General features: G+C 36.2%; 1 protein-coding gene across 5 annotated transcripts in view; it reads left to right on the top strand.

Moving 5' to 3' along the window:
- INTU (inturned planar cell polarity protein) overlaps positions 1-12,283 on the top strand; it is an 84,308-nt gene extending 72,025 nt beyond the window's left edge. For 4 of the 5 annotated variants that reach the window (XM_055317056.1, XM_055317057.1, XM_055317059.1 and 1 more), the window contains 3 exons: positions 1,763-1,952; positions 6,250-6,407; positions 9,341-12,283. In XM_055317056.1, coding sequence (XP_055173031.1) covers positions 1,763-1,952; positions 6,250-6,407; positions 9,341-9,452 — 460 coding nt within the window. In that variant the 3' untranslated portion in view covers positions 9,453-12,283. Of the gene's footprint in view, positions 1-1,069; positions 1,741-1,762; positions 1,953-6,249; positions 6,408-9,340 lie in introns of those variants that run through there. The other variant, XM_055317061.1, reaches the window with a different exon arrangement.
- The last annotated feature ends 1,325 nt before the right edge of the window (positions 12,284-13,608 follow it).

The following is a 13,608-nucleotide window of genomic DNA, read 5'->3' on the forward strand; positions in this document are numbered from 1 at the left end:
TTTTAGTGTATGTGTTATTTTGGCCTTATCTTTAGTAAAAGGAAATGTTTTCCAAGTTCATTAGCTTAAATATAGATTCCTATGTGATGTAAATCATAGCTATTTAAGACAATCTACAGATGAATGTTTATTCTCTTTATTGGCATGGAAAGATGTTGATACTATATAGTTAATTTTAAAAGTATGACATAAACCAGTATATAATATACTATCCTAATATGTATGTATATATTTTTGTAAAATAAGAATGTATAACATATTAAAAATAATAATACCCACAAAACAGTTCATTTAGTAACCAAGTCCTATCTATTTTGCATTTTCCTAATTATTTAATCCATTTAGCCCTTACTGTTTCTACTGTGGATCAGGCTTCCATTCTCTAAACCTGGTTTTACTACAATAGTCTCCCAACTCCCAGCCTACCCTGAATCTATTTTCTGCTGCCAGAACGACCTTTCCAAGGAATAAATCTGACTTAACATGTGCTTTTACAAATATTGTATTCCCATGGGGGAATTGCTTGTTTGATGATTTTTAAACTTTTGGTGTATACACTGAGATATCACTGAGATATACTCTGAGTGACTTTGTGATTTGCAAGAGCTAAATTTGTTCACTGTGTTGTGGGAGATTTTGGTTTTTGGTTTTTGTTTGCTTTTTTGAGAGAAAGTTAAGAAAGACAACAAAAATGTTAATTCTAAACCTCCCTTAAAAAAGGAATCTTATTAATAGCTCTTTTTAAATAATCATTTCTGTTCATTTCTTTGAAATGTACATTTTCTTGAATTGCCAATCAGAAGACATCAACAGAAAGTAAAAAAGCAAGATTTAGTGGAGTATGCTTCAAAGACAGCTAAACTCAGCTGTTTAGCTAAGTGACCTCAATCAAGCAAGTTAATCTGAAATCTCTGAAGATTGATATCCTCATGGTTAAAATGAGGGTTACTACCTATTTAACATCTCACAGGATCATTATGAGAATTAAGACTAATGTATTTTACAGCACCTATCCTGGCACATAGTATATAACTATTATTATTATTTTGTTGTTGTTGTTGTTCTTTAGCTCTTCTTACCACTAGTAGAAATAAGCAGTATTTATAGATTCTCCTGGCCTATCTGAGATCTAAATAGGGGAAGAAAGGATGGAGAAAAAGAATGGAGAAATGAAAACAGGAAGAGAACACGGAAAGGAAGGAAGACTGTAATGATGAATAGTAGAATACTACAAGTAATTGCCATAGTATTCCAGAATATTAACCCAGCTTTGCAGTTGGTGGTAATTTTGTTTTTCTTCAGGATCATCAGTTTGACTTTTATGCTACCAATTTAAATGTGTTTATTTTGTTGGAAGGTGTTCTTATATATGGTCAACTCTAGGCTGATTCCTTATTTATGACTTGTGGGTATCTGGGCCAGACAGAGGCTGAGTTATTTATTACCAACCATGGAAAAAGAGGGCTTTAGCCAGTTTGGGCTGTTTATGTTTAGCAAAAGAACGATTAAGTTGTTTGCAATTGGTGTGTATCTATCCTCACACACCATGTAATATCTGTCTCCATTAAGGAATTGATAATAACCCTAGCCTGTACTTTAGTTAAGAAAAAAATGGGACTTAAATATTTGTCCCAATTGCCCTGCCCCAATTACACTTCTAACATTACATTGAAGATAAAAAGCTTGGAGCATACAACATTCAAAATGAAGCAATATTTTTAAGTTTACTTAAATATCTTTTTTCTTTTTTGTTCTTTTCAAGATTAACATCTGGTCCTGAGAACACACTTTTCCACTATGTTGCCTTAGAAACTGTGCAAGGGATCTTTATTACTCCAACCCACGAAGAGGTGGCACAGCTAAGTGGCTCTATCCACCCTCAACTAATAAAGAATTTCCATCAGTGTTGTCTCTCCATTCGTGCAATTTTCCAACAGACATTGGTAGAAGAGGTATAAATATAGTTCTGTCAATTTTGTTTCAGATCCCTAAATACTCTAAAAGCTCTTTAATCAATATGTCCAACACTAACAACTTTTATTTACTTTTTTTTTTAGCAGTCACTCAGTCTAACTAGAGTACATAATGACTGCCAAAAGGATTATACTAACAATATTTAACTTAAAAGCTTTGTTTCATAATACTGAGTTTGATGTCCTGGATTGCTTTTCCAGAAAATGGTGGGCCTGTGTTTTTCTATAGCAGAATAGAATATGGTAGTTGATAATGTAAATTAGCCTCCATTTTTTATATCTGTGAGTCAGCCATTACTTAGACAGTAGTACCTACTAGTTGTTAAGTCTGATAATTCTTTAAATTATTAGATAAGTAGTATAAGGTATTTTGTAACATAATAGGGTAAGGTGCAGCAATAGACACAATACTGTTGCAAATATTTTAGCCTCTGGGTTCAGTTCTTGTTTGCTTGCTATTTAATCCAGGATGAAGTTTCATTTAATATTGTACCTCTGGATAAGTAGTAATATTGTATATACTTTAAAAATCAATTAGATTATCTTAATGGTAGGGAAAAGTATGTGTTGATTTTTTGAAAAGGATAAACAAACAGAAGTTTACTTGTCAGTGGTCAAACATCACATAGCCAGAAACAAAAAACAAAGCACCCTTCTGAAAATGATTGTAATGTATACAGCCATATGTGTGTTAAGAATGCTAAAATTGAAAAAAAAAAAGAATGCTAAAATTGTTAAGAACTTGGGTTTAAAGGTAGAAGAACATTGGGCGGGGAATAAGGTATCCTGGACTGAGCCTCGACTCTTCCCATTTGCTCAGCTATAAAGTAAGTGGGCTGAAGTATGTCTTAGAACTCATTCACAATAAAATTCTGACTCGGGATCCCTGGGTGGCGCAGCGGTTTAGCGCCTGCCTTTGGCCCAGGGCGCGATCCTGGAGACCCGGGATCGAATCCCACGTCGGGCTCCCGGTGCATGGAGCCTGCTTCTCCCTCTGCCTCTCTCTCTCTCTCTCTGTGTGTGTGTGTGTGTGTGTGTGTGTGTGTGTGTGTGACTACCATAAAAATAAATAAATAAATAAATAAAATAAAAATAGATTTCTTAGGTCTCTTTAAAAAAAATAAAAATAAAAAAATAAAATTCTGACTCTTGTAGGATTTTTTTGAATTTTTTCTTTCTTTCCTTTTTTTTTTTTTTTTTTTTTGAATGAGAGAGAGGGAGCCTGTTTGTGCAAGCACAGCCACGTACAAGCTAGGGTAAGGGCAGAGGGGGAGGGAGAGTGAGAATCCCAAGCAGCCTCCATGCTCAGCATGGGGCCAACACAGTGCTCAGTCTCACCACCTTGAGATTCTGACCTGAGCTGAAATCAAGAGTCAGACGCAGGGATCCCTGGGTGGCCCAGCAGTGTGGCGCCTGCCTTCAGCCCAGGGTATGATCCTGGAGTCCCGGGATGGAGCCCCGCTTCGGGCTCCCTGCATGGAGCCTGCTTCTCCTTCTGCCTCTGTCTCTGCCTCTCTGTGTGTCTCATGAATAAATGAATAAAATCTTAAAAAAAAAAAAAAAGTCCAATGCTTAACCGACTGAGCCACCCAGGCGCCCCTTATAAGATTTCTTCTTTGAGCTCTCAGAAATCGATATCCAGCAAAATGTTATGTTATGTTATGTTATGTTATGTTATGTTATGTTATGTTTAACCATATATATATCTCTATGTACTTTGTGGTCTTATGCTTCTCCTTTCCTTTCAAGATAACTAATAGATTCTATAAGGGAATCTTTCATTAACTTATTCAGTAATAGTAATATAAATTAGCCTTTCTCATGTTGTTGAACTATTTAGGTATCCACTATGCACCAGACACTACTCTACTACTCTGGTGGTGGGGATATAACAGTGAACAAAGTCCCTTTCTTCACGAAGCTATTACCAATGGGAGAGTCTGCATTGCGTGAATGGAGGTCTGAGTTCTTGAGTTCCCTGAAAGGACTTCTGTGAGGATCCATGCTTAACTAAAGAAAGCCAGAAGTAGCAAGCATAAAGCAGGGGTGTTTTTTTTTTTTTTAAGATTTTTATTTATTAATTCATGAGAGACACAGAGAGGGGGCAGAGACCGGTAGGCAGAGGGAGAAGCAGGCTCCTTGCTGGGAGCCCGATGCAGGACTTGATCCCGGGACTCCGAGATCATTCCCTGAGTCGAAGGCAGACGCTCAATCACTGAGCCACTCAGGCGTCCCAGAAAGCAGACAGTACACCTTCAAGGTGAAAGAGCAGGCAGGCCCAGAGATGGCAGTCACATCAGGGTTAGGGAGATCTTTCCTTTTTATGTTTGCATAGGTTACAGGTCATAGCTAGGACGGTCTCCTACCAACGTGTTTTCCAATCATCTAAGGGACTCCTACTAGTTGGGAGTAGACTACTCCCAACTACTGACCCTACAGGGTTTTGGCCAGAACTGTCGTGGCCATCTTTCTCCATGGAGAGGAAGGGGTTGAAATCACAATGTAAATATATTATAATGAAGTTATCGGTTACCATGGGGCAGTGGTCTAAGAAGACAGCACACTTCTCCACTGGCTGTTGGTCAGTCAGCCCAGGGTTGTTGGAAGCCTTAATTTAGGCCTGGATGTTAAAAGCCACAGTCAGGATGTTGTGCCCTCAGGCTTCTATCATGTCACCTATTTATCACCACCTTTGCCTCCAGATCTTGTCTAACTAACTGCCTATTATATTCTAATGGAGAGGACTAATTAATTGGCAAGTAGTATAATATGTTAGGTAGGAAAAGTTTCAAGTAAGGATAATATTTGAACAGAGACCTAAATGAGGTGAGGAAGCAAGTGAAGTGGCAATCTGCAGGTAGGGCTTCCAGATAGGAAAGCAAATGCAAGTGCAAAGCCACCGAAGTAGGAGTGACTGAGAATGCTGGAGCCGGCAAGAAAGAGAGTGCTAGGAGTCGAGATGGCAAAGGTTAGCAGAGCCAGGTTGCACATGGCCTGATAAATTTAAGGACTTTGGGGTTTGTTCTGAAGGAGATGGGAAGATCTTGGACAATTCTGAGCAGAGGAAGGTCATGATCCTACATTTTTTAAAGGATCATTCAGGCTACTAGTGTGTGAAGAACAAGCTCTGTAGTGTAGCGAGAGTGGAGGAGGGGCCAATTAGGAGGCTATGGAAATTCTCAAAGCAAGAAAGGATTAGTGGCTTCTGGTTTCTGGATATATTTTGGAGGGTGAGTCAAAAGGATTTGTTGATGGGTTAGATAAGGATTTTGAGACAAAGAGAAGAATCAAGGATCACTCCACTGTTTTAGCCTGATCCTTACAAAAAGTCTTTTTATTCCAAATGAGTCATTGTTTTGCTAATAATTTAATCAATGGGAAATTTAGAGGGTATGCATGAAAGGGGGAGACAATACTATTTTAAGTATATGTGTTTTAGTTTTATTAAAAAATCATCTATTAATTTAGTAGCCTATTTGTTTGTTTATTTTTAAGATTTTATTTATTTATTCATGAGAAACACAAAGAGAGAGGCAGAGATACAGGCAGAGAAAGAAGCAGGTTCCATGCAGGGAGCCCGATGTGGGATCCCCAGGACTCCAGGATCACCCCCTGGGCAGGCGCCAAACTGCTGAGCCACCCAAGGATCCCCCCTAGTAATCTACTTATTAAGGGCCTACCATGTACTAGGCCCTGCTGCTTCAAACATACAAAGATGAAAATCATATTGTCTCTGCTTTGGAAAAAAGCATATAATCTACTGGGGAATATAGACCTATAAACTGCTAATATAATTAATGTAAATACTAATAATATGGAGCTGTCGACAAAATGTTTTCTGGGAGATTTCAAGGATACTCCAATAAGTCTCTTTTAGGAGATGGTTAAACCAGACATTTTGGGCAGCCCCCGTGGCTTAGCGGTTTAGCGCCGCCTTCAGCCCAGGTCGTGATCCTGGAGTCCCACGACAGGCTTCCTGCATGGAGCCTGCTTCTTCCTCTGCCTGTGTCTCTGCCTCTCTCTCTCTCTCTCATAAATAAATAAATAAAATCTTAAAAAATAATACAATAAAATCTTAAAAAAATAATAATAAAATAAAATAAAAAAATAAACCAGAAAATTTCCCACAGATAAGAAGGGTGTCCTTCTAGGCACTTAAGTATTAGGATCAGCCAATTCATATCTGTATGTGAAAACATTTTAAAGTAACATTATTATATTTTTAAAATAACATTATTAATACCAGCTAATACTAATAATACATATTAATTTACAGAAAAAGAAAGCACTACATGGTGGAGATCATTCAGGTTCTACAAATTCCATATCTTCTCTTAACCCTGTGAGAGAACATGGTGTGTTGTTTGAATGCTCACCTGAAAAGTGGACAGATCAGAGAAAAGCACCACCAGTTATGGCTTACTGGGTAGTAGGGTAAGTCTGGAAAAAAGTATTTGAAAGTGAAGTAAAATGTTAGAAAAGTGAAAGAAAGGTTGTAAAAGAGATAAACATTTTAAGATACAGGCATAGAATTGCTAATTTAACTATAGTATATGTTTTTAAGGTTTTTATTTATTTAAGTAATCTCTACACCCAGTGTGGCGCTTCAACTCATGACATTGAGAATTGAGATCAAGAGTTGCATGCTCTTCTAACTGAGCCAGCCAGGTGTCCCTCTAACTACTATAATATTTTAATACATTTTAGAATTTTGTTTTATTTACTAAGTACCTCCTTTAAATTCCTCTTAAAGTCTTCTCACTTTTTCTTCTTTTGTTTTTAAACTTGAGTATAATTAACATAGTGTTATATTAGTCTCAGGTATACAATATTCAACGGTTCTGTGTATTACTGTGTATTACTCAGTGCTCCTCTTGATAAATGTAATCCTTAATCCTCATTTTATCTTTCACCAATCCCCCTACCTACCTCCCCTCTGATAACCACCAGTTTATTCTCTGTATTTAAGAGTCTGGTTTTTGGTTTGTCTATTTTTCTTTGTTTCTTAATGTCTACATATGAGTGAAATCATATGGTATTTGTCTTTCTCTGACTGCCAAGGCTTTTTCTATTAAAATAAAAAGCTGATTTGGTTACCTTATAAAATTATAGTAGTAATACACTAAAAGATAATGACTCCACAGTTTTACTGCTGTTGCCTTCCTTCTGTCCCTACTTCTTACTTTTCCTCCCTGTTTCCTTTCTTCACCTCTTCCTTCTCCCCCCCACCCTACCCACCAACTATGAGACCCTGACTGACCTAGTCCTTGCCCCACCTCTTTCACCTTCTATCATTCCTTCTTTTTTTTTTTTTTTTTTTTTTTTTTTTATTTATTTATGATAGTCACACAGTGAGAGAGAGAGAGAGGCAGAGACATAGGCAGAGGGAGAAGCAGGTTCCATGCACCGGGAGCCTGACGTGGGATTCGATCCCGGGTCTCCAGGATCGCGCCCTGGGCCAAAGGCAAGCGCCAAACCGCTGCGCCACCCAGGGATCCCTCTATCATTCCTTCTTCATCCACTGTGCAAGCCACATTGACATCCATTGATTCTTGTTCCTGCAATTCCTTCTGTGTGAAATGTTCTACCTCTTAACCTTCATATATCTGGCTTCTTGATATTCAGATCAGTACTAGCCTCAAAAAGAGAATCCATGATCTCTTTCCTGCATTAAAGCGGCTACTCAGTTATTGTTTCTTTTCTTGTTTATGGTCTTTCTCCCCTTCACTACAACATTAGCTTTCTGAGGTCAGGAACTGTATATGTCTTGTCCACCACTGGTACCTGCAACAGCACCTGGCACGGAGTCACTTGATAAATATGTAACACTTTAGTAAATGGAGTTATGCTTGGGAAAACGTGGTGATGAGAGTGTGGTATGGCAAACACAAATATAAAGTCATAATCATTGCATCAATGGTCTTATATCCACCAGAAGAAATATGTAATATGCTCAAATATATATGTATTTATAGATATACAGAGATTTTTTTTTTTTAGATAGAATAAGTTAGTTGATACAACCAAATCCTATAGGAAGGGGCAAAAATCTACATTGGGATTACAAAGAAAGGCTTATAAATTTCATTTGATCTAGTTTGAAATGAATTAGATTTGGTTAAAACATTCTAGAAAAAGGATGGGATGAACAAAGACCGAAATAAGGGGAATCATAAGGCATATAGCACTTGAGTAGCCCGATTTGCCAACATGATAAGGGAGTGACATATACAAGATAAAATGAAAGATCAGGCTAGAAAGCTAAGTTAGGACCATTGCAGAGAGCCTTCAATTTCTGACTAAGGAATTTAATTTTGAGTGAAATGTTGAGGCACTGAAAGTTCTTTGAGTTGGGGTAAAGAATTGATGCAGGAAGGGACACAGAGTTAGGTGAGACCAATGTTATGCAGACACCTACCATGCAGTACCAAACTGTAAGACAAATGTTACCAAAGCAGTAATCCTGTGTGTTGGTCCATGAGATTTAGAATCGCCTGAGTCACTTGTTAAAATCAGAGATGCCTATGGCCCCACCCCAGGCCTACTAACAAAATCTAGGATAGTAGGACTCATTTTTAATAAGCTCCTTGTGAATGTGATGTGTCACCAACCAAGCGTGGGAGGAGCATCAGCATAAGCTCAAGTTTGTGATCAGAGCTGTGCTATTGGGAGATGGAGTTAGGAGCAGCAAAGGGTCCGTGGTGTGGACACAGAAAAAATAGAGATAAACTTAGGCATACATGCAGGTAAAGCCTTAACTACATTCACAACAGTTGAACTAGAAAGAATCAAGAGGTATTGAATTATGATGATGCAGAATTATATAGAATAGAGAGATTTAAGGAAGTCAGGCAAAATATCTTATTTAAATTGTTTGATTTATATATACTAGTGTTCACTAAATATATAAAAATTTTAACTTTAAAAAATCAAAGTTTCAGTGGTATTTCCAATTCAGTACTATACAAAGAAAGCAATCATATACTTAATGTTTTAATAATAATTAACATTTAGAAAGTAAATGGCAATGTTTAATAATTGTACTTAATGATGATAATACAGTTGGCTTTATTATAGCAATAATGACTAGATTTAATATTTTAAAACTGAAGGGTAATATATATTGATCAAATAGGCTTTTTACACTCTGGAAAAATAAAAATAATTGACTTATGGCATATTTTATTTATTTAAAAATAAATCTAGCTGTATTTCCCCCTACTATAGATTTAGATTAGTGGCTTTTAATTCACTATGAATTCTGTCAGAAAGAAAAATAAAATAAAATAAATTGAAAGGTTGGAGTTTTTTCCCTTTGATTTTTGTTTTTTGAATTTCTGAAATGAGTGTGTTCTTTTCCTTTACAGGAGACTTTTTCTTCATCCCAAACTTCAAGAACTTTATGTCTGTTTTCATGATTCAGTCACAGAAATTGCCATAGAAATGGCTTTTAAATTGTTCTTTGGATTAACCCTGTAGCTGTGCTTTCTTGATGCACAGCAACTGTGCATATAACAGAGAACCATGTTAGAATTGCTGAAACCCATACACAAGAAGATAAGGGTAGCTTCTTTTACCTGTTCAGTTTTGAACATAATGCTGTTAAATATTGAGGTGATATGCTCTTGGATTTGATGCACTAAATCTTATATAGTATTGTGAGGCTTTTGAAAAGATACTTGATCAAAATATGAAGAAGGGATTGTTAACTTATTTCCATTCTAGTATATAATGTTAATTTATTGACTAGTTTGAAATAATGTGAAGTGTGTTATATAAAATTAATAGAGGACATATTTGTTGTCAAGACTAATAATGATATCTGGTAAAAGAATCACAAAATCTGGAGGGTGTGACCAGGTCCTGAATTAATTAGTGCTCTGACAATAAGCAAGTGTTTATACCTCTCTGAGTTCAGAATTTTCATTACAAATGAGATGATTGTATTGAGACTTCTAACGTCCCTCTTAAGTAACAAAGCAGTTTTCTTCTTGCCTACTGCTCAGTACCTACATTTGTAATGTCCAAGTACTGATTCCCTATTAGATCAAATTCTTTTCTTTAGTTTAAGCATTTTAATAGATACCTCACCATGCGGTAGAACTGAGGAATGAAAATTTAACTTATTTTTCTATTTATTTGATTTTCTCTACTCTTTCCAGTCAGCTCTAGCTCTACTAGAATATAGTTTTTGAACTATTTGTACATAAACTTATTTTTTTCAGGTATGCACACACATTTTATACAGTTCATAAATTTCAGGACAGCTATATGTAATCTTTTAAAAAAATCTAATCATGTTAAAAACACTGAAAAAGTTGGATTAAAGAAATCCTATGATGACTTCTTCTGTTAAATACTAATGTCTGTCTTATAAATATAGTTAGTTATATCCTGGGTTTTCCCAAAGGGAGGTACCTTAATGAACAATAGTTTACTTGATTGACCTTTAGTAGAGAAAGAAAACTAATGAGATAAGAATTTTCTTTGGCAGTGGGAATTTGGTGGATTGAGAAAACCTAACAAATACTGCATTGTTAATTAACACTTTACCCAGTGGATCCTCCTGAAGTCTCATATGCCCCCAGACTACAATATTGGGGTTTTTTTCTTCTTCAGGACTTAAGCTCTGTAAGGGAAATTCTGCCAACACGTCTAAAGTCAGTCTCTATTGCCCCCTCCTTGAACGCCTGGAACATGGGCCTCCAGTGTTAGAACCAAGTGTAAAACACAGTGGGTGGCTTAGAAGAAACACTGTTCTCTCTGTATAATCAGCTTGAGAGATTTTCATCCAGATCTTTTGTCCTATTAGTGGCTTGTGAGCCTTAACCGGGCAAGAAACTTGGGTTCTTGAAATGTAAAAAATGGCTGGAAATATCCTCCCCTTAAAATCACAGTATTGGTCAGGATGGTAGATAGACTCAACCACTGCCTTAGCTCTGTGTACATATGTGGGTAATAAGGCAGTTTGTTTAAAAGTATTTGTTAAATACCTAAAATTTCTTAATGTGTCCCCCAAAACACCAGGAGCTATTTTCAATACCAAGACTTATTAATAAATGTAGCTATTAATCATCTCAGAGTTTCAAAAGACTGAACTAAAACCTGGGGTTTCATTATAAGGGCTTTTCTGTTTTGTTTAATGAAATTTTGGCCTTTTGAACTGCTTTCCTGGTGTCAAAGCATCTTGAGATCACCGATCAATAACTAAAATAAAAAGACAAAATAGACTACTTAATAAGAGAAAAATCATTTGCTATATTATAGATATATACCCTGTTGCAGAGACATTGCATTTTTTTTGAAACATTGCATTTTTTAATAAATAAAACCAAACATCGTGGTTGTCATCTCTAAATGGATACCAAAGTAAGCACTGTAACTAAACTAAACCTAGCTGCCCATTTTTCCAAATATATTCAGATACACATCTGAAAGATCAATCTGGTTATTGGCCAAAGAGTGCCTATCTGCTACTTTATTAAATAAAAGGGAACAAAGTGATGGTGCAGATACCCCAGAGAGTATGCTTTAGCTGATATAGAAACATTATTAGCATTCTGCAAATGTTCCCTTCTACCAGATTATTAATGCAAAAGATTGTAGAACTATCATTTTTGGAAATACCAAGTACTGTTTAATATCACCATCATATATCTTTTAGCCCCCCAAAACTACATTTTAGATTCTACACCTTCCTTCCTTCTCCCTCCTTCCCCTTTCTTTAGCATTCTTTTGTTTCTTTGTTAGATTAGAGAACTTTATTTAGTAAGGGATAGTTTCTTATTTGTGCCAAGGAACTGTTAATGATGATGCACATCACAAGATAGTAAATTTGTGGTGCCTACTTTTTTATATTTCTGATACAAATGGTAAAAGTTATGAAACCAATTTACTAGATTTGTCTGCTTTGAACATTCTTAAAAATAATATTGTGAATTATTATTTGTTGTCTTTGTAAGTTCCTTCTAAATAGTGCCTGGCACATGTCACGTGCTATAAAAGTGCTAGCTACTACCACCACCACCACTTATTATTATTAGATGATATCCATTGGTTAAAAACCAAGGAGTCAGCTAAATCATACCTGCTACTGTACAAAATGTTGGAAAAAAAGCAGAGAAAAGTTATTCAGCACTAAACACTTTTGAGAACAAGGATGTATACTTTATTTTAAAATCTATTATTAAATGTTACTAAAACTTTTATCTATTACCTAAACTGTGTGAATATAATTTAATTTTGTAGAGTTGTATTTCTATATTCTATATAACTGAAGCTATTTTTATATTGATAGTCTTTAATAAAGATGGTTTGGAGGCTTATTTGCAGTTGTGTTGTCTTTTCATGCACTCATCCAGCAAATATAGACTTTCTACTCCGTGCCACGTACTGTTCTCGATGCCAGGGATAAAACAGTGAATAAAACAGCCAAAAATTCCTGCCTTCAGGGCCCTGATGTTCCCATGGGAAGGGCAGGCAACAAATAAGAAATAAAGAAAATATATTGATAAAAGCTAAGAGGAAAAAAATGTGAAGGAAGAAAATGGGATATGAAGTGTGAGAAATTGAGTGGCCAGGAAAAGGATTGCTGAGATGACCCTAGACCTGAACTAAGAGATAACTAACCATGCTGATTTCTAAGGAAATCTGAGTGAATAACTCAAAGGCCCTGAGACTCTATACTTTCAATATCAACATATAAATCACCAGAACTTTTTTTATTCCCTAAATCAGTAAATAAAATGCAATGCAGCTAAGCGTTTTTAGCTCAGTGTATTGAAAAGAGCTGATTCATAGCTCTTAAGGTTTAGGGGGAAAAAAGCTACATTTCTAAGTACTTTCACTTTTGCTGTCTTCTATGAATGAATATATGTCAGAAGTACGCTTGAGCATATCATAAAGCAATATGCTATAAACATTGTCAACTATAGAGTCAAAAGTGGGATTGGAGGGGAAAGGGAGGCAAGAAAGGAAGGAAGAGAAAATCTCCCCAGAGAGGAGAACACTTGCTTTTTCTTTCTGAGATGTGTATGCTCCCTGTAACCAGAGATGTCCCTTTGACCTCTCTTGGCAACTTAAAAAGTCTTGCCTGGAGTGTGACTCAAGTATTCCCCTCCCCCTCCTTAAATTTTTCCCTGTGTGCTTGTTAATATTTCAAATTCCCTTAAAGGAGACTAAAGCCTTTCATTATTCGTATTTTTGCAGATAAAACATCAGTCACTTCTTGAATTTGCAATGGATTTCACAAAGGATTTTGAAGTTCATGCAATGAGACAACTTTAAATCTTTTAAGCCTAGGAATAATGATTAATGCAATTGTTTCAGAAAGATTAATCTGGCAGCAGCATGTAAAATGGAGAGAGATTTGGCTGAAAAGCCAGTTAAGAGTGGAATAAGCTGCTATAGAAAGGAAGGTAGCACCAAACATGGTACCAGTAGGACTTACCAGCTGGTTTTACATGAGGTAATCAAAATATAAACAAAATTCCTTCTCTGGAATCCTGGTCTAAATATATGGTTTTGTACTAGTGACAAGTAGTATTAAAAGTATAAAAACACTAGAGGGACATCTGGGTGGCTCAGTGGTTGAGCGTCTACCTTTGGCCCAGGGCCTGCCTGATCCTGGGGTCCC

Source organism: Nyctereutes procyonoides, unplaced genomic scaffold (genome assembly GCF_905146905.1).
Source record: "Nyctereutes procyonoides isolate TBG_1078 unplaced genomic scaffold, NYPRO_anot_genome, whole genome shotgun sequence".
NCBI lineage: Eukaryota > Metazoa > Chordata > Mammalia > Carnivora > Canidae > Nyctereutes > Nyctereutes procyonoides.